The sequence below is a fragment of the Hippocampus comes genome, unplaced genomic scaffold, assembly GCF_001891065.2.
Source record: "Hippocampus comes isolate QL1 unplaced genomic scaffold, H_comes_QL1_v1.1 scaffold147, whole genome shotgun sequence".
Taxonomy (NCBI): Eukaryota; Metazoa; Chordata; class Actinopteri; order Syngnathiformes; family Syngnathidae; genus Hippocampus; species Hippocampus comes.
The window spans coordinates 424,640-445,905 of record NW_017805009.1 but is presented as its reverse complement, the minus strand read 5'-3'; the positions used below and the strand labels follow the sequence as shown (position 1 = coordinate 445,905).

At 40.1% G+C, this 21,266-nt stretch overlaps 2 protein-coding genes across 3 annotated transcripts; one reads left to right on the top strand and one right to left on the bottom strand.

Annotated features, from left to right (window-relative positions):
- The first annotated feature begins 3,017 nt into the window (after positions 1-3,017).
- hpdb (4-hydroxyphenylpyruvate dioxygenase b) lies at positions 3,018-9,193 on the top strand. Its single transcript, XM_019862747.1, has 15 exons — positions 3,018-3,202; positions 3,323-3,392; positions 3,526-3,552; positions 3,619-3,681; positions 4,259-4,363; positions 4,553-4,595; positions 5,342-5,424; positions 5,503-5,592; positions 5,671-5,774; positions 5,876-5,953; positions 6,381-6,543; positions 6,640-6,711; positions 8,157-8,279; positions 8,378-8,494; positions 8,901-9,193. The coding sequence occupies exons 2-15, from the start codon at positions 3,390-3,392 to the stop codon at positions 9,009-9,011; spliced, it is 1,182 nt and encodes a 393-aa protein (XP_019718306.1). The 5' UTR covers positions 3,018-3,202; positions 3,323-3,389; the 3' UTR covers positions 9,012-9,193.
- A 40-nt stretch (positions 9,194-9,233) lies between these two features.
- On the bottom strand, positions 9,234-20,940 carry LOC109511579 (histone-lysine N-methyltransferase SETD1B-A-like). 2 transcript variants are annotated; one of them, XM_019862745.1, is made up of 17 exons: positions 18,054-20,940; positions 17,867-17,971; positions 17,517-17,787; positions 17,311-17,423; positions 15,628-16,572; positions 14,883-15,515; positions 14,708-14,806; positions 14,583-14,643; positions 14,312-14,508; positions 13,884-14,010; positions 13,418-13,810; positions 12,405-13,337; positions 12,096-12,256; positions 11,900-12,019; positions 10,369-10,488; positions 9,964-10,101; positions 9,234-9,893 (listed from the first exon to the last, which is right to left on the bottom strand). In XM_019862745.1, exons 1-17 carry the CDS (start codon positions 18,189-18,191, stop codon positions 9,720-9,722), a joined length of 4,728 nt encoding a protein of 1,575 aa, XP_019718304.1. In that variant the 5' UTR covers positions 18,192-20,940; the 3' UTR covers positions 9,234-9,719. The 2 variants fall into 2 exon arrangements, with proteins under 2 accessions (XP_019718304.1, XP_019718305.1); XM_019862746.1 differs by having other exon boundaries at positions 12,405-13,334.
- Positions 20,941-21,266: the final 326 nt, after the last annotated feature.

The following is a 21,266-nucleotide window of genomic DNA, read 5'->3' as shown; positions in this document are numbered from 1 at the left end:
CATCGTTTACATCAATTGTTTGTTGTAGTGACTCCAACGTCAATGCAAGGACAGCCAGTATCTTTCAGTTGAGTCCGTTTCCTATTTTCGTTTTGGTCCGACAGTCTTTTTGCAGTGATGCAATGGGGGCCAAACCGGCGGGAGAGGCTTGCGAATCTGGTAGGAGTTGCTGCCCATTGATGAGACCGCTGGCTCTCTCAGTACAATTCGAGAGTTTTCCACCTTTGAGGAGGTCAAAGTCTCTGATTTGGCACGCGGACCCACAATGAAGGACGGGGAAGTCTTGGGAATGATAGTGGTCATGGTCCGAGTCAAGGCTCGCCCTCTCTTCGACAAAGTAGCTGTTGAAGGCTTCTGTTTCTTGTCTTGCCCTTTGCACTCCTGTTCTTTGAGCGATGCCCTTTGAAATTTACATTCCAAGTCTTTGAGGGACTGCTCAGTGTAGGCCTGCATCTCACTGCGCACTTGAGAAAGCCGCTCTTCAAACTCATCCCTGAGTGCCTTTTTGGTATCTTCAAGCTTCTTCTCAAAAACGGCACACAATGCTTCATCTCTCAGATCTGCTTCGGCCTGGCTCTCACCTGTCACTTGTTCTCCCTTCTCCGGACACATGCTCTTCTCCAAAGATTGTTTGTCTTTGAGTCGGTTCACCAACTCAATGATGCTACTCTTCGAGGCCTTCACAGCTACTTGTGATCGGATCTGGCTGCGTACCTGCTGGAAAACAGATTGCACCTTTGCCTGCGTCTCTTTGTCGCCAGCGTCACATTTGTCCACGATTTCACTGTCCAGACTGTCCATGTTGAGCCACTCCTCGTGTTCCTCAGTACTGATCTGTATCTGTGGGTTCATCTCTGCTGATGGTTCCTTCATGTCTATTGTTGCTGCCTTGATATGTTCTCGTTTACAATCATATGAGTAGTGCTGGCTGGGGAGGGGTCTAAGTGACTCTGTTTGTCCCGAGAGAAGCTAAACACTCTGGAGGGTTGTTTAGCACTGCACTTTTGTCTAAAGCAGTATGACCTATTAAAATATGAAGCCAAATCAAATGAACAATGATTAAGATTTGGGCCAGCGTTTTCTTGAAATAAAATACAGCTTTTCTACGATTGAACAAATGCCCCTCTTCCATGTATTAACATATACTGATTTCATCCATAGTGTAGTGTTGTATCCCATGACAGCAGATGGCCTCCAGGTAACAATGAGAAAAACAAAGATCCCGGGGGGGCAATGGAAAGAGAACACTGGGCATGATTTGTAGTGGGGTTTTTTTTTTGGTGTTAGAAGGTACACTGAAAAAAAGTGAAACAACTGTGTCATTTATAAGTATACCATAATTAAGTACAGTGTCATATTGATCTAATAATTGAAATATACCTGGCATATACGACCAAACATGAGGAGTTGGAATCTGAGAGACTGTCACTTTTAAGAGAAGTGAAGAAATGAAACAATGGTGCAGTGGTGAAGGACAAAAGGGACAAGAGATTTTTGTTACCAAGACGGCAAGTTGTGGGAAAGGGAAGCAGAGTGGGCGAGTTCACAGAAACATTGCCTGCCTTGTTCACAATGGATGAACGAAAACACCCCTCCAATAGCAAATGTAAATTGTGACCTGCAACCTAAACGGTATCTATGATTTAAAGTGCTCATTTTGGCCTCAATGGTTAAAGGCTCACCACACAAGTGTTATGTAATCATGCTCTAATCCTTCTGGTGTTTTTTTTCTTTTTTAACAGATACAGACAGTAAATGCTGAATTCATGAGAATTACCACTGTTCCACTTTGACTAAAAGCCCTTGCTTTCACAAGAGGGCTGGGCAAATACAGTAAGTATATTATGATATGGGCTATCGATATCTATCCCAGCAATTCAGTGCTAAATTATAATTGCATTGATCAACATTTTTTAATTCAAAATATTATTGAATAAGTGGGGCTAAAGTGCCAAATCAATCAAGTATTTTTCTCAAAAAAAAAAAACAGGACTTGTCTCCCCCGACCCCACCTTCCACAAAATTTTTTAGATTTGGAAAAAAAATGGCTTATAGGTGAATCCATGAACACCAAATCACTAAATTGCAGAGGTGCTCTGCGCACTATTGAATTGTGCTATTTAGTATTTGACACGGGCAGCCCAGTGGTTACCACGTCGACCTCACAGTGCAGAGGTCGTGGGTTAGATCCCGGGCTCCAGCCTTCCTGTGTGGAGTATGCACGTTCTCCGCAGGCCTTCGTGGGTTTTCTCTTGGTACTCCGGTTTCCTCCCACATTCCGAAAAACATGCTGATTGAACACTCGCGCGGATGGTTGTTCGTCTCTGTGTGCCCTGCGATTGGCTGGCAACCGGTTCAGGGTGTCTCCCGCCTACTGCCCGAAGACGGCTGGGATAGGCTCCAGCAGCCCCCACAACCCTTGTGAGGATAAGCGGATCGGAAAATGAATGAATGAATAAGTATTTGACACCACAGATGTTTGTTTTGGCAGGCTTGTACAAAGGGTTGATCTTGTAGCTTTTAAATGTTTACTATGATGAAAATATTTTCAGAAGTTATAGTTAACCATAAACTGGATTTTGCACACATTACTCTGGTCCCCCCCCCCCCCCACCACCACCCATACTCCCACTTCGTTACCTCCGGAATCGCCAATATATGAACACATTGCCACACAAATAATGGACTGACGGCGCTTTAACGAGATATGATTTACTTCGTACGCACTGCATGAATTATTTTTGCTCTTCATCATTGATGTCCAACTGCTCATTCGATGTATTGCATCTGATTTGCTTTGAATGTAACTTTTTTTTTTTAATAACCATTTTCATTTTTGAAGTGTTAAACACACTTGCACTGTGGGGTTTGGCATTGAGGAGTGACCTGCCAGTGAGCCAATGAGAGTCCTGCACGGGTGAGCCTCCTCTTGCCACTAAACACTAACATGTGGACTTATTATTCTAGAAAACTGTCTGGACAACCATTCTTTTCTGTCCACTTTGCAGATTGTTGTATGTTTGTCAGCATGTTGTTTGCTATGTAAATTTTGATTAGAATTTGGAATGTAAACTAGAATAACTACTTTTAAATTAGGTTTTACATTTAATAGTTACATATTTAATAGTTGCAACATTATGGTTACGGTCGTTTTTATTCTGTCTATGGTCTATTTAGCTGGCGCGGGTTGAATATCGTGTATGTGAGTATGATTTTAATTGTCAGCATTATGAAACAAAGGGTGCCCCAAAACATCTGTACTCGGACTTATCTCCACCTCCCCCTCTAAAACCTCCTCCTCACTGTCTGGGAATGGCTTTAGCAAATTTCTGTCAGCTCTTCATTTCAAAGGTTAATCCAGACGATCAGGAAAGATCAGCAGGGCCAACATGGTGAGTTATTTTAGATCCCTTTTAAATATTTAAACAAAAATACAGTACACCTTGCATTTTCACACAAATATGATTGTGTATAACTGCTATTTTGTATAAAATAGTAATTTCTTTATGTGCTTTTCACCTGCAGACAACATACACTGACAAAGGCGAGAAGGTAGGAAAAAGAATTTGACTACGCATTTCAAAATCACTATTTATCATGAGTTCTTCTTGTCCATAGCACGAGCAAGGACAGTTCCTCTGCTTTGATCACTTGACTTTCTGGGTTGGAAATGCAAAACAGGTACGTTATGTTAGAACATATTTCCCAAAACAAATGTAAGACTTCTAAGAAGCTATGACTTCAGTAGTTTTTTTGTAATCTGGTTCCAAACAATGATTTGATTTTTGTAGTGTGTTAGATCAATACACTAACCGGTTAACAAGAAAACACTTTTTTTTTAGGTCATATGGGGCCTGGGTAATTATTTAAGCTTTTTGTTGCTGCTGATGTCGTTTGCTTTATGCTTATTAGAAGTAACATCGAGCAAATATTTTTACACTATCTATCTATAAGAACATTTATGTCGACAATGACAATGAATTGATGTGAATTTACTTAGGTTTTGAGCATTTTATTTTGAGTAACCTCAAATTGGGACCAAATTCCCACACCGTTAGTAGTCGTCTTTACGGTCAGCAACACGATTGGTTCTCTTAAGGGGTGGGACGGGGGGCATCCATCATGTCAAGTCACAGATCTCATCCTTTCCTTCTCGTGAGCACACTCACTACCAGCAGATGGCGCACACTGTCCGTTTCGAATCAGTCGTTGACGTCCCCTTCTCTGTACGTCGTCCACCACAAATCTTTTTCAATAGGCAGCCTCATTTTACTGCACCAAACTGGGATTTGAACCATTTGCTTACCAAGGCTTGGAAACAGGCAGTCGAGATGCAGTGTCCCATGCAGTCAAACAAGGAAAGGTAAGGAGACTTGGGAGTACACATAATCACCCCTGAGAAAAGATTAGAATAATTAATTCCGCCAAAACAGGTTCTTCATTAGAACTGCTATTCAATTAAAAAGTGGTGGATTACACGCAATGATAACAATGACTGATCAGTGGAATCGGAGTAGTTTGTGCCCTGATGATTGTTTTGTGTATTTCACAGATCATATATGTGTTCTCATCTGCTCTCAATCCCGGAAACGAAGGTAGAGAAACTGTCTTTGCATCTGGGTTGTAACAGCTTTGGATTCTAAATGATAGTTCAATTTTTATTTCATTCTTTTAAAAATGCATTTAATTTTAATTAGTTTTGAGAGGGTGTGTTAGATTTTTTTCAGGATTTTTTCTCCTGAAAATGCTGTTTTATTTTAGTTTGTATTAACTTTAGTTTCAATTTTTTTTTTTAAATTCAGAGCATTTTTAGAGTGCATGATAAAAAAAAAGTCACAAAGTAATGTGTAATAAAGTAAGGTGAACTACGATTCCCATACAAGTCTTTGATTTTGGTTCTATGGCGAATAAATACAGTCCATAAAAAAAGAATTCTGCTTTACAAAATTAACAAAATACTAAAATGAAGGACATTTTTGCTTTAATTACAGCTAGTTTTATCAATGTAAAATGGAACTTCAGTTCGTTTTCATTTTTTAAATACACTTCCATTTTTATTTTATTTCAGTACTGAAAATGTTTTATTTCAATGTTTAGTTTTAGTTATTTTATTAGTTTTCATTAAATATAACCTTGATATGAACTGAATTACAGATGTTTTTTCAAATTACCGTAATTTACTTACTAAATAAGCCTTTTGTTACGCATAGTAAGATTAAATTATCTCGATTGAGTTTCTCTGCACTTGTGCTCCCTTAATTTTACCTGACATGCTCAACATTTCCCTGAGAGTGTTTTCATCAAAACAAAAACTGATTTATTTATTTCTACTATTTCTCAGAAATGGGAGCTCATTTAGTGAAGCATGGGGATGGCGTGAAAGATGTTGCATTTACGGTGGAGAACTGTGACTCCTTGGTGCAGGTAATACACCAACCAGTCTTAGCAGAGGCCGACTTGACTTGAAACCGAATGAAAACCCGACTCACTAATATTTGACAGAAAGCCAAGGAGCGAGGTGCTATGGTTGTAAAGGAGCCCTACACTCTGGAGGACAAGCATGGCAAAGTCAGACTTGCTGTGCTGCAAACAGTAAGAGAACAATCATTCATTGAGTTAAATATTCAAAAATCTTTAAGCAGCATCATAACTTTGCTTTTCATGCAACAGTATGGTGACACAACACACACATTTGTGGAGAGGGCAGAATATAGTGGGCTGTTTTTGCCAGGCTTCCACCCGCCTCTATTTAAGGACTCATTGTTGGCCACCTTGTGAGTATCCCTCATTTATCAAGCCAGTGATGGATGCATGAACCAGCATTTGAAATGTGATGAAATGTTTAAATGACCTCACTTTTGACATTTTACTACAGACCAGATGGAAAATTGAACTTCATTGATCACATTGTGGGAAACCAACCCGAAGAGGAGATGGTTCCAGTGGTGGAATGGTGACTGTTTATTTTAAAGAATGCTGTGTTTAGAGGTTTTGTCATGGTAGAGGAATTATACCTTAGTCTGTCTGAAACTTACATAACCATTTTTTTGGCGCACATCATGGACCAGCATGACTTTGCGTTTTTCTGTCATGGGCCTCCAGTGGCTCTATACTACTGGACCGCGTTTTCACCTGTAACAAGCAAGGCCGTTCTCGAAATGAAGCTGGTGATTTGGAACACTGCTGGTAGGGAGGAGAGGCAACTGCAGATTTTTTAAAGGCGTGAACCTTGTGAGATGACTGCTGCCATGTGGGTTATTTGTTGCAACAGAAGAGAATTCTGCAGATGATACACGTACTGTGTGAATTTGAGACAAACTAGTAAATGTTTGGGCTGACCTGGCAATGTGCTCCTTCACCACTGATTTATCACCCAAAAGGTACCGGAAGAACCTTCTTTTTCACCGCTTTTGGTCAGTGGATGACAAGCAGCTACAGACTGAGTTCAGTGCCCTGCGCTCCATTGTGGTAGCCAACTATGAAGAGACAGTAAAGATGCCCATCAATGAACCTGCCATGGGCAAGAGGAAGTCTCAAATCCAGGTTTGTTTTGTCATTGGAACGGGTTAAATTAATGATGTGAATGCATTGGCTTCTGTCTACGAAGAGTACGTTAACTCACCATCTATGGACTTACAGGAGTATGTGGAGTACTATGGAGGTGCAGGAGTGCAGCACATTGCCATGAACACTTCAAATATTATAACAGCAGTAAGTCTATGAAAATAAGAGTCTAATCTGTCCCCCTTCTGAAATTCTAAATAATTCTTGCACAAAATACAGAAACATGCATTAGTTGTTCTGTGGCAAGAAGTAGCTGAAGTAAGTGATTTCTAGATACAGTATTTATATCTGGACACAATTTTCCCCCCTCTCTTGTCCCTCCCTATTGATGATCAACTTATATATGAAATATAAAAGATAAAACAACGTTTTAATCTTTTTTTTGTATTTTTGTACGTCTTCCTTGTAATGGTTAGCATTTTGTTTGATCACAGGCATGTTACAAGCTACATGAGTCAGCAAATTAGACCGTCAAGATTATTGCGCTCACCATGGGTAGACCCATCAGTCCTAATTTCTGTTTGTCTTATTTTTACAATGTTTTGAGCCCTAATGGTGTCTGTTACACAAACAAGCGCAACTTCATTACTCATATTTTCAGAAAAATACATTGATATCAATGCTTTTTTTATTCTATTTTATTCTATTGCCAAGTTTGTTCTTTATCAGTTACCACAGTTACCACAGAATCAAACACAGCTATTCTATTGCCAAGTTTGTTCTTTATCAGTTACCACAGAATCAAACACAGCTAGCATGTACTGTGCCTACCCTTGAGCATTACATTAGATTTACAACCCTGTTGCTGTAATTAAAGAAGTACCAAAATTAAATTAGTAATCTTTTAAAGGTAACATTGTTTAATTAACTGGAAAGGATGTATTCACCAGGCGGCACGGTAGTCACCTGGTTAGCACGTCCGCCTCACAGTACAGAGGTGCAAGGTTCAATTTCTGCTCCAGCCTTCCTGTGTGGGGTTTGCATATTCTCTCCTTACCCGCGTGGGATTTCTCTGGGTACTCCGGTTTCCTTCCACAATCCAAAAACATGCAAGGCAGGTTAATGGAACATAGAACACTCTAAATCGTCCCATGGAGTGATTGTGAGCCTGAATGGTTGTTTGTATATGTATACCAGTTCGGGGTGTACCCTGCCTACTGCCCGAGGACACCTGGGATGGGTTCCTGCACACCCGCAATCCTTGTAAGGACAAGTGGATCAGAAAATAGATGGATGGGGTGTCTTTTGTTAAATTCCATATTACTGCAGTGTATGTCAAAGTCGTTAGAAATTAGAAACATTTGTCTCTTAAACATGCTGATGAAACTCTGTCATAGATTTTAGACTAATCACACTTTTTTTTTAAGCGGATTAGAAAATGGATAGATGGATGGATTTATTCAGCAATGTTTTTTTTTAGATGGTTGATTACCTTTTTCCTGAAAACATAAAAAAATAGCATAAAATAGATGGCCAGTTTTGTTAAATGTTGCCAACATTGTCCTCTAGTTCTGGAATGACCTTGTCCTTTTAGCTGTGTTGAATTGTGCAGATGCAGTAAAACCGACTGGATATCATTTAAATATTTGCAGATCCGCAACCTAAAACAGCGTGGGACAGATTTTATGTCAGTGCCCGACACATATTATGACCAACTGAGGGAGAAGTTAAAACACTCAAAGGTGAAAATTGCAGAAGACCTAGATGTCCTGCAGGTAGGGTCACATTCTGTATTTGCATGACCATTTTGGAGAACATCCCAACACATGTGTCACTTATTATACTATAAAGAACATATTTTCCATCTATTCAGGAACTAAAGATCCTGGTGGACTATGATGACAATGGCTACTTACTTCAGATCTTTACCAAGCCAGTTCAGGACCGCCCCACTGTCTTCTTGGAAGTCATTCAGAGACATAATCACCAGGTTAGGACACTTATGGGTGGATATCTCTCTCTCTCTCTCTCTCTCTCTCTCTCTCTCTCTCTCTCTCTCTCTATATATATATATGTATATATACATACATATATACAGTGGGGAGAAAAAGTATTTGATACACTGCTGATTTTTTTTAGGTTTATATATATCTATTTCTATCTATATATATATATATATATATATAGAGAGAGAGAGAGAGAGAGAGAGAGAGAGAGAGAGAGAGAGAGAGAGAGAGAGAGGTCTATGCATATCTGTCATTCGATATACAAAGATATCTATAGATAGACAGATATCTATCTATTGATATCTCTGTATAGCTGTATACAGATCTCTCTCTCTTGATCGAGAGAAATATATAATTCACTTACATTTAATGTACATCTTCATACCACAGGGCTTTGGTGCAGGAAACTTCAAATCTCTTTTTGAAGCCATTGAAGCGGACCAACATGCCAGAGGAAATCTGACCATCCTCACACCCAATGGTGTGTCCAAGTGTATGTGAGCCCAGATTTGCATGTGCGGGCAATATTAAAGGTTATTAAACAATGTCAAGTGTACTACCAGCTCAGGCTGTTTCATGGATTGTACAAGTATGGTAAAGAAGCTCAGTATAAACACAGATGCTTACTTGTACCTGACTCTTTCAAGGCTTTTGTTTCATTACAATTCAGTGTTTACTCATTGGTCATGTCTCGTTTGTTTTTCAACAAATTTACAAGCACGTTAATGAGCCAAGCTTAAGTCAAGTAAAACACAATTGAACCTCTCGAAACTGAAAAAGTGCGTTATCATTTGCATCGTAAGCCTAACTGATAAATGTATGTACTTTGTCAAAGATGTCGGTTTAACAATGGCTTTCACATACTGTCCTTATTACCGTGATGTATAACCAAAGATAGCCTCCCAGAAGATGCCTTTGTAAAGTTTTTCCAGTGAGACTATAGCGTATACGTACATTGAATATTTAAACAAAAGTCAACAGGACTCTTCCATCATCACTTCATATTTCATCGTACAATAGCTTACATGCTGGTTGGGAATGTTCTGTCGGTCCTCCTGGTGCATCTCAGGTTATTTTTAACCTTCAAGAGAGCTGCTGGCAATGTCCGATTGTTATGTCTGAGGCACATCTAAATTGTCCGTGTTTGTGCAGTACCTTAGGCAATGTGCCTCTCCTATCTAAGATGTAAGACAGGCTGTCCAGATGGGATCAGTTCAAAGAGCCCCGACAGGCTTCAGCTCCACACAAACAAGGAATCTTTGTGTCTTCAATGGGAAACTTGTAGTCGTATGTGATTTCTTCATTGATGCCTATTGACTGCCGCGAGTAAATCACTATCTTCTTTTGAGACTCCACAGTGATGATCTTCGCATAGCAGTTTGGCTGTAAGACAAAAACACCCATTTGAAATTTCGATTAAGTGACAAACTCAACAGTGGCGAGTTGTACTCACACTGCAGCTGTGGTTGATGAATCTGGATAAATTCCCGCATTTCGTGGCGTCAATGATGGTGTTCTGATCCACCCGGAACAAATAGCTGCTTCCAATGCCTGCCTTCTCATATCTACGCTCTCTCATGTCTGCAATATTCTATATTAAGGGAAAACGACGTACAAATTAATTCATTTGACAACAGTAATGCTCATAATTTTCTGCGTTTCCTTCTTAGAGATGTTTTGCCAGGTCTTCACTGTAACAACTCTCACTTGTTGTTTTGTTTGTGGAGTTTGCTCCCTTTATTTTTTTCTTCATTAAATTAAATGTATGCTCATGGGGTGTGGTCACAAGAGGAGGAAAGAGCTTGAAAAACATGGTTAATAGTGGAGGGTTGGATGCGTACAATTATTTTTCTCTCACCTGTCTGATGATTTGTCCTACATATTCAATCACCATCTCCTCTGCTGCTATGGCTTCCATGGCAAACAGACCCCAATCATGGATGGGACTTCGGCTGAAACAAATCCTCTTTTCTCGGAACTGAAGAATGAAAATATGAAGAATGAATAAAGTTCATTATGGTTCCTTTGCACCAAACATATCTTTTTGAATTATGCCCAAGAAGTTCAACCTTGGTTTGATAATGCATTTTCTTATTTTTTGTGTGTTTGCGAGATTGTGATAATCCAGAATTTTTCCAGTACACAGTCGAGTTTCTAACTGAATCATGTTCCAAGTGGAGGTCGACCAGGTGCTCATTATGCTAACATTAGCCAGAAATGTCCACCCTGTTTTGGGCCACCCTGTCAGCAAGCTCACCTATTTAACTGTTTGCATGTAAATTGTCTGCTGTCAGTTTTTTTTACATTGAAAACAACATGGGAACTTGAACAATATCCATTTCTAACAGCCTAACTTCTACTTAATACAATTTATATTACGTTTAATGGAAAATCTCAATTTTGGATGAGGGGGGAGTGGAGACCTCTCAAAATCAGCTTACATTGATATTGACTAAGTTAACTACTAAGCTAACTAAACTACAAAGCAAAAAAAAGGACAGGAAAAGTGTTCTAGAACATCCTAAATTTTAGGTTAAATAGAGGACATAAGAATGTTGAGAATATGAAAATGAAGGTGATTGCATGTTCTCTCCGGGTCTGCGTGGGTTTTCTCTGGGTCCTCCGGTTTCCTCCCACATTCCAAAAACATGCATGGCAGGCTGATTGAACACTCTAAATTGTCCACAGGTGTGAGTATGAGCGCGGATGTTCGTTCCTCTCTGTGTACCCTGCGATTGGGTGGCAACCGGTTCCGGGGGTCCCCCGCCTACTGCCCGGAGACAGCTGGGATAGGCTCCAGCACCCCCCGCGACCCTTGTGAGGATAATGGATGGATGGATGAATGTGGCTGGTTAATTGTGAATACATCCATAATCTGCTATATGCGGAATGTTTTGACAGAACCAGAAAAAAATGACAGCTCATTTTCTGTGTATTCCTTGCGAATGGACATGACTGTTGCTTTATAAAATGTGTGTCACTAGTCTAACCACATTATACAGATTCTTATTTGGTTGTTTGTGTAATATGAATTAAGCAGCGAAATCCACGCGTTTTTTATCCATCTGAGAGTGCGACCATTTTGCCACCTGCTGTTGACTGAAAATGACACCACAGTGCCGAAGGGCTCAGGTAACGACTACAGTATCACGGCTCACATGTTTGTTGGGTTTGGTCATGTGACATGTCATTCATATTCCAGAAACGCAATATTAATCAGAATACTGTGTTTCGACTCAAGGGGGTGCATCGAACATGATATTGTAAAGAAAACTTTTGACCTGACTTCCCCTTTAGGTGATGGATTTATAGTTCACCTGCACTGCTACAGTCCATGCTTCATTTAAAAGTTGAAAGAGGTTAGTGAGTGTATTCTTCAGTTCACAAACCTTGAGTTGGTTAAACTTGACTAGGTCACTATCGCAGCTCAACGATGACAGCAAACGGCGCTGTTCTGACCTGAAGTCTGATCCGGCCCGAAGTACAGTAGGCTGTGTCAGAAGTTCCAGCTTGGAAAAGCACACACAAATGTTACACATTGTGATGACTGGGACACATAGACTCACATTTTGCTATGTTAAACACCTGAGAGCTTGTTGATGGAAGTTGAGTGGTTCTTGCTTGTTTGAGGTATTCAAGTTTATCCCTCCAGTTGATTTTGTAGAAGCCTTCGCTTCGGGCTGAGCCCGTGACGTGCCTCTGCTGACATGATTGGTGTCCTTCATTCTTCTCCATAACTTTAGTCGGTAAGCAACAGTTAAGCACATGATACACATACTGAGCCATGAGCCTTTTTATCACGTTGAACCAGTTACATACACCACATGCAAAAGGGAACAGCACCTTCCAATATGACTCAATGCTCACAACAAAGTGGTAAACAGAAAAGGATATGAGGATGAGGGATCCAGAGCGTGTCACTAAGCCAGCTACACTCATCGTCCTGCCCTTGCAGCCTTTCATAAGTGCACCGCAACAGTCTCCCATCCTCTTCATCCAGACCATCTTTCCATATACTGTGAAGTATCCTCCTCTCCTCCCGAACCGAACGCCACTTGCGAGCACAACTACGAGAAAAACGGTGGTTTCTCCAGCCCCTTTTGAGTCTCTTCCACCATTTACGTCTCATATTTGTATCTCTCCTACTTCCCTTGTAGAGGAGACCTGGCATGTTCTCCAGTCCTTGCAGAGGTATCGCTCTCATACCCGACCATGTTCTAACTCCTTCACCATCAGATGAAGACTCAGATAGGTGACATGGAGATGACATTCCAAGGAATTCATCCCATAAAAGAGGTTGTGAGGTGTGCGCTTTTTCAGTCTTTCTTCTGTGGACTGAGGCTTTTCGTGGTAGAAGGATATCTCTTCCGGGAGTCTTTGGTGCTAATATAAATGGATTGCTAAACGGTGATGAGTGTGTGTGTGTTACCCTTGCATCCTCTGGTGTAGTGCCCTCAGAATTTGGACTTTTTGAGATCCTCTCACCTCTGTTAGGATCCCACACACTCGTGTCTTCTCGACCTGGGGTTTTGGGTGTTTCCGGGAAAAACAAAGATCTATCTGATGGCAGATGTAGCTCACTGATAGTACGTGAGAGATTGTCATCTTCTGATTCTTCTCTTCCTAATTGAGAGGCTATCCCTTTGCCTGGGGTCCAGGGTCGTTCCACCTCCACCGCAACTGGGGATGTTGGTTTGCTTCTGATCAAAAAGTCGGGGTCACTGTCAAAAAAGCGGCCAGTAGGAGTGAGAGGCCTCAAGGTATACTCCGGAGGACCCAAGTTCCATTCATGTCTCTCCTTCTCCAGATCAAGTTCAAGAGCCACTGCTAACGAGACAATAAAAGAGCACATCAAACAATTTTATGTTGTTTGTACAGATCAATCTTTAAATCTTAAGAGAAATTACCTGGACGTCCAGTGTGTGATGGAGGCTGTAGCTCCTGTGCCTTTGTGAAATGCAGCTGCATCATTACCTGCTCTTGGTGCAAATACTGGCTCTCCTCTGCTTTCTCCATATTAGACAGATCTGACAAGTCCGCGAGTTCCATATGAGCACCAGGGGTGAGTGGGGCTGAGGGTGTCACAGGAGGCTCAAGCTCCATGGACTCCTCGTCGGATGATATGACAAGACACTCCAAACCTTCACCATCCTTGACATTGTCTCCTAAATCATCATCCTCATCATCATCAGAGCTGAAGTTAGAGTAGGATGAGTCGCCAACGCTCTCTGAAGTAAAAGAATCAGGGAAGTCTGAGTCGGATGAGCAGACCTCAGAGGAGCTGGACTCTGAATACATCTCTACAAAAGCACAACAAAATGCAGTAAATATACTACAAGGTACAGTAGCAGACGCTTCTACTTTTCAACATACCACTGCCAGAGGAAAGAACTTCACCAAGAACTGAGCAGGTGTCTTCTGCTTCCATGTCTTTTTCGATCGACTTCTCTTTTTCCGGATGATTGCCATCAACATTGTTGATATGGTCTTTTCTGTCACACTGAGATACAGAAATGTTATCATCATCAATGTCTGTTACGTTTGTCTCTCAATGCGTGCCAATGCGTGTCGTGCATAAAGGCAAAAAAAATGTCAATGCCGAAATACTTGTACAGCTATACAGAAAAAAAGGTTGTATTTTTATTCCTTCGTATAAAACTTTGGGTTTTCTTCAAAATTAAAACGTGTTGTAGAACTAAATTTGTTCCATGACTTACTCTCTGCTTTTGCAAATGCAACAGAAAAAAATAACCAATTACAGGAATCAATAATGATTGGTTTTCCTGTAACTTGTCATTTACCAAAATGTGCACTGCATCTTCTTTGGGCCCAGCCTGTTCCTCTTTGTCTGTTGCAATTTCCCTTTCCTCGGCTTGATGTGTCTTCTGTTCTTCATTTCTTTCATCATCATCATCACTATCGAGATCAAGCGGTCTTGCATGTCTGCGTTTGCGTCTCTCAAATGTTGATTCCGACATATTATCCCCTTGGGTTCCATCTAAAAGCATCACATGAAAAAGGGTACGTGGAACAGTAGTTGAATTCATTTATTTAAAAAAAAAAATTACTTACCAGAATCTTTACTTTCTAGCACTTCTGATGTTGCAGGATTCTCACCTCTTTTCTTCTTAATCTGCATTGCCAAACATTTTTTTCAATGTTCAATTCTACTGTTTTATTACAAATCTAATGCTTACCTTGAAGGAGGAAAGGGAAGGTTTCTTGCGCTCGCCAGTAATGTGATTCAGAGGACTTACACATTTGTTTTTCTTATTATTTAAAGACACAACTGGTACCTTTCGTAGATAAAATATCAGTTAAAAGAAGTGGACGGTAACAGATGCATTATGAAAAAAACGAAGAAGAATTCACCTTGGTTTTCTTCTCTTGATTGTCCCACCAGTCCTCAAACACCTTGAATGCCACTCCCTCAATCATTCTGCGAGTGATGTCCCTCTTGATAATTGACTTCAGTTCATCCATGAGCACAGTTAAAACTTTTCCCACTGTGACTTTACGTGGGTTTTCTCTCATGAGTGTGTTGTCTGATGGTGGCATTAAAGGGTTGATACAAGGAAAAGGTGAAGTGGCCCAGGGCGGTGCAGAAGGCGGTAAGGGAACATTTCCGAGCCTTGTTGGGTTGCACTGGTCCAAAATCAAACGAGGTCGTGGGGATGACGGGTACGTGTGCACAGAGCATGGCATCAAAGGAGGCCGGAGTGACGGGGAATTAGAAAGTGGTTGAAAGCGTATGCTACTGTGATGGCCTGGAGGAAGGGTCCAGCCTGGAGGTGGAATGTGAACGATGCCATTCGGCAGGCAAGGCGGAACAGGGGCAAATGAAGGAGTGAGGAAACATAAAGGGGCAAATGGTGGATGGTGACCTGCAGATGTGATGGCAAGTGGATGTTTGGACTGCTGAGTGTTGCAGGGAGGCTGAGCACAAGATATACCATCTTTCAACACGTCACAGTTTCCTTTGTCCACATTTGATAACTGAAGCTCCTGAAAGAGACAAGAAGAGATCTAATTGACCTGACAAATGAGAGAAAGTTGCAAGAGTGCAATACAACTCAGAAAAATATCACAATGTTTTTGTGATTAAGAGAATAACTACCTTAGGACATGGTGCCAGGGACCTTTCTGCATCTGTCTTACTGTTTCCATCTCCGCTTCCTTCAGAATGTGTGAAATCTAATGGAGAGGGGCATTGTTTATCTCTTTGGGATGTAAGAAAAAAAACAGCTTGGGAAGTTTCATCCTCCTCGAGGAGTGGTGTTGGATTGACATCTGCCAAAATCTTATTTGGGCCATCTGAGAGTGGGGAGTTCTGGAGTGAATATGGTGAGGTTGGGCGGTCCTCACAGAACACATCGGCTTTCAAAGTATGTGAACTTTGGCTGTTTGTCAGCAAACTTTGTATTCGGGCATCTAATGTCTCTCCCTCTGGTTGCGTACTTGTAGGGATAAAGTTCACTGGGGATTGAGGTAAATCTGCATGGTTGTCGTGTGGGAAAGTCACTTCTGCCTGCTTGCTGGCTGCCAAGTTGAGGCACAAGAGGCTCAAAGAGTTTGTAGGTAACACTTTTGAGGTGGTTGTGACCGCATTCCTCGACCCTGGGCCAGGGGATACAAGTTCTGAGGAATGCTTTGCATGATTCTGACCATATGGTGCAAGCTTCTGCTTGCTACTCTGAGTAAACAGTGGGAGGGAAGGGTGAGGTTGGCGGTTCTTTAATTTTAAGTTTACCTCTGAGACTTCACCGGCTCCCCAGTAAAACCTTGGGAATTTACGACAACAAAGTTCTCCTCTGATTGGTTTGTGAACGCTGCAAGTCGTGGGCTCCCCCTGGAGGATCGGAGTGCTCTGAAGACTGGAATAGCATGAGTCCTGGGAGAGTGGAGTTGCAGAAAAGCTAGGGGTGTGTGGAGTTCCCTGTGAACAAGGAGTTAATCCAAAGCTGGAAGGTGTATCCTGACTAATACTGGAATACGCTGTGTCAAGTGAGAGTGGAGTAATGAAGCTGCTTGGGCTTCCTTTTCGCTGTGGGGCTGAAGTGCACTGCAAGAAATAGGTAAGCAAATGTCACATTTCATCACAGTCCTAAAATATGGATTCAGTCACTTTTTTTTTCCAGACTAAAACCTGAATCAAAATTTGATGTTATATTCATTCACAATTAGTAATATAATTAACTTTGCATGACTTCCTCAACTGAGTGCATAGGTAATTTTAGTAGAAGCAATATTGCTTTAGTCAACGATGATGAAATTATTTCGTTAACGCCCCTTTTTTCATGATGATAACGAGACAATGACTAGTTAAATGTGACTCTTCGATGACTAAAATATGATGTGACGTGAGTTTTCCTTGATGAGATGAGACTGAACGAAATTGTTCTGTCAGACATTGAAAATGCATGACATCTCTTCTTATTATGCAGGTAATCTGTCATTTGCTTATTCTAAAAGAAAAGGTGGAAATTTGATTTAAAACAGCAATCTAAGTTTTGTGGGGAAAATAATTCTGAGATTTTATTTTAAGGCCATATCGCTCAGCCCCAATTCAAGCAGTCATGTAGTACTATAAATATCACAAAAATTTGGGATGCACACATTTTTCATCTGATATTTTGTGACGTTTTCTTGTGAGAGAATTGTCTTTTTTTTTTTTTTTAAATAACCATCATGAACAACATCTTGTTTGGTTGAATCCAAATCTGTTCAGAGTGCTCACCATTCACTCAAGAAATAAAACCACACAATAATTGTACTGCATGTTCGCAAATACTGCACATACCAGTATATTGTCGATTACATTTCGATAACTTTTGTCATTGCTACCCACTGGTAAGCTCCACGGAGTGTAGACACCCTCATAGAGAAGTTTGAGGTAGCGCACCCTGTTTTCACCTGTTGAATGATACCCAACAAGTCACTATAAAGCTAAGAAAAAACATTGTAAAATTAATTCCTTTCAACATGTAAGTGGAAAAGCCTCCTTACCTTTTGGATCAATTTCCACATGGATAATGTTGCCCATCACTGATGTGTGATGAAGGTGATGAACAGTGTCCTTTGCAGCCCTCACAGTGTCAAAAACAACTTTTGCGATACCTAAATGCTTCTTGTTCTTTGGATTGTAGAAAATTTCCACTTCTTCCGTGTGGCCATATTTCGTACACATATTAGTCAGGAAGGCTTTGTTGACGTTGTCATTTAGCCTGCAAAATGTCACTTCTTTCGGAGGAACAGGGCCAATGTAAAACTCATCTATCTGAAAGGAGACATACAAAAAAGAAATTACAGGGCAATGACTGTGCTTGTTCACAAAATTATGGTGGCATAAAGGCTACCTTAAATCTGGGAACCGAAAGGTCAGTCTTTACGCATTTACTCCACATGCGGCAGATGCGTGGATCTTTCACTGAATCAACTGGAAACAAACCCAAGTCATCAACCTGATGTTGGGAAGAAATACACCTGTTATGGGTTTGTTTATGGCGAGGGATGTGAAGAACAATAATGTTTTGAAAGGCTTACGGCAATATTAAAATCGTGCCCATCATAGCGGTACACTTTGTACAGTCCTTTTGTGAGAGCGGGATCAATAATCAGCTTGCAACTTCTCCAGGGCTGACGTGGTGATTCTCTCTCTAAAACTCGTTTTTCGCTTTCCATTACATTCGTCCAAACCTGCAATTTTGAGAAATACACCCTGCGATTGCAATTTGCGTCTGCAAAATTCGCGATTCGCTCGTTACTGATGGAGGTTTATACGCCCCAACAGGTGATGCGGTGATGCAAACAGCATCCCCTGTAAACTTGTCTCTACACACACGAATTGCACTTGAAAGCCAAAGCAATTTTTCAAACCGAAATAAAATATATTAACTACTTACCTATGTTTGTATCTTTTGATGCACCGACATTCTATATTCGACTTTTTTTCAGCCAGGTGTAGACTGCGTACGTTGCCCAGGTTGGTGGAGAGATCCATCCGCCATGAGTAAAGTAGTTCTTTCGTCCAGGCGGAGGAGCACGTCGGAAAAGCGAACAAGTGACGAGCCCAGTGCTTCGCAGCATTTTCTGTAACCACGCGTCGGCCTACCCCGATCACTCATACGACTTGATGATTCTGAGAGGTAAAACGTAACACTATTTTAAAAATCATCTATTTCCATCTCCTTACGTTGAGCATTTAATTTTCAGGCAGTTTCTTCTTTTTGATTCAAATGAAACATGAAAATAAATCATATGTTGCCTTGAAAATCAATAGGCAATACTGTTGAAATCAAAATAAACAATAAACATTCATTTCTTTTTTATAACGTTTACCACAAAAAATGGGTCTCACTTGAATAAGTCCCCTTTACACAGGAACTTAAACTTTAATTATTGGTGAAAATGTATTTCCAGATTATTAATCTGGAAATACATTTTCACCAATAATAATGTATAATGTAAATAGAATGCAATGTAAACACAACAGAGACTAATGCAATGCAGTAACATCTTATTACTCGGTGTAATGCTGATTCAATTGGCCCAACAGCAAAATAATAATTTGTATTGGTCAGATCTTAAAACTGCTATGTCAAAAAACTAACAACAATTATTTGGGTCAAAAATGGACCAACCTGCTACATTGGTTGATTCGAGTTGGCTGATTGTGATTTCGGTCCATTTTTTTTTACCCAAATTGGGTTATTTTTGATCCAGCAGTTTTAACAGTGATAGTCGGTGCATGAGCCCATTAACAGATGCTAATGTTTATGTGATGCCCCCCTCCCCTCAAAAAAGAAAATAATATCTTCTGCAATGAAAATTTAAGGATGGTGAACAATAGATTGAATTTAGCTCTGCCAAGTGTCTTCAGAAAGGTTTTTTTTCTGTTTATCTCTGAGTTGTTTCATAATATATCCTGACCGGATAGTGCAGCCAGTTAACGGGTGTACATGTCTTTTCTCAAAACACAAGCCAGGAAGAATCTGAAGTTCACAACACACAACACGTCACCCAGCAAGAAGACATCAAGGTTGTTTTCGTATGACAGCCCACTAAATCTAAGTTCTTCCAAGTATTTCCAGCTGTAAGACACTACAAAGCTGACAAAACTTGAGCATTTTTCGCAACATTATTTTAACGCCATTGTCCCAAAAAGGTATCTTTGCATGACACTAATGAATGGTGTTACCACAGTATGAAACTTTCATATCGAGTCATAAAGCGGTGTGATTTTGCCCCTTCCAAAAGGTCATCATGTTAATCTGCAAGATTATCATTAATGTTTAGACAGTGCATAACATGATTTTGTGGACACACTCCTGTCTTTGAATTTTAACACCATATAAGGAATTACTGGTAGTACAAAGAGGTAGGTAAAAAGCGGTTAAGTAACACAAAATGCGTTTTATTTTGAAATTGGCAACAAACACCACCTTGGTAAAGCTCACCAGATTTGCTGCACTACATAGTATACATTCATGGAACCTCTGTATAAACCACAATACAGTCAGTTGAATAAATAAACCACAAAAGTCAACCTATGGAACAGAGCAATTATCTGTTCTAAACAAGTCACAAGAGGTGGGCTGAGAGGCTCTTTGCCCAAGATTGTCACGTGACATGACCCAGAGTAAGTGATATTCATATTTGCATACCAGCATGCATGTACTACAAGACTCATTTCAGCATAACCAGAGGCTTGGTGCCCAAACAAAAGAATATAAGAAAAACACATGAACATAATTCGACATGTGCCACCACAGGACAACAATGTACATACCACATGAAATAAAATTTGCAACATGTGAACATGCTAAAGTATGTAAACTATCAACATTTGCAACACGCAAGCATGCTGAAGTATATAAACTATCAACTCAGATGCATTTTCCAGACATTTCCAAAAAACATGCATAACTTTGACAATCTGGAAAAATGAAGAGCATATTTATTAATTGTTTTTTTTAAACAAATGCTGTGAAGAGTTTTCTCAACGCTACCATATGAATATAGCTGCAGAGCTGTGGCTGAAGGAGTTCCATTTCATAATTTCTGTTAACCACTTAGGATGTTTCTTGCCGCTAAGATGTTGCTAATTTACAGTGCTCAACATAGAGTAATACATGCCCCATGAAAGGTCTGCTTTTAATCTATTATTCATTAAAGTACAAGAACAAAAGTTATTTTGATGATTGGGTTTACTATGACAGTCATTAATTTTATTTTTTTGGTTTAATGTTTGTCTTTTTGTTTTTAACCATGTAAATGGGCTTTGTAAATCTTCATGGTGAGAAGTGGTGCATAATACAACGTACGTTGTTTTAATTTTCTTTTATCTAAAATATATCTTCTCATTTTTTAAACATTGTAACAATAAATTAAAGTGAAGAGGAAAATACATTTTTGAGTCCACATTGACAATCTCATTCTAAATGAGGGCCGCATGCATATAGGATAGTATGCCATAGAATACAGTATATTGATTCTGAAAGGAAACTCAACTCAACAACTGTTTCGACTAATTTATGTTGTGCACTCACAGGTAAGGTAGTTTTTGGTTCCTTTAGTGAAATAGTCATTTTGATTATGAATTAAAGTATGCAAAAAAAGTCTTCAGTGATCATATAAGTGGAAAGTCTAACAACCCTAAAATAATGCATCACATAAAGCTCTAAATAACTCGCTGCGGAGTACTTTTGTAAATAAAATTACTTCATTTGATGAGCAACGTTCTAATTTTGAGAAATT

Bases quoted from the DNA above. Each gene is read 5' to 3' on its own strand.
- hpdb (XM_019862747.1), top strand. The intron at 3,682-4,258 runs GTACGTTATGTT...CTTTTTCAATAG, and splicing joins GGGTTGGAAATGCAAAACAG to GCAGCCTCATTTTACTGCAC. The intron at 5,775-5,875 runs GTGAGTATCCCT...ATTTTACTACAG, and splicing joins GACTCATTGTTGGCCACCTT to ACCAGATGGAAAATTGAACT.
- LOC109511579 (XM_019862745.1), bottom strand. From the start codon at position 18,191: ATGGAAAGCGAAAAACGAGTTTTAGAGAGAGAATCACCACGTCAGCCC. The intron at 12,020-12,095 runs GTGTTTAACATA...TGCTTTTCCAAG, and splicing joins TTCCATCAACAAGCTCTCAG to CTGGAACTTCTGACACAGCC. The intron at 10,102-10,368 runs GTGAGAGAAAAA...CCCTTAATATAG, and splicing joins TAGGACAAATCATCAGACAG to AATATTGCAGACATGAGAGA.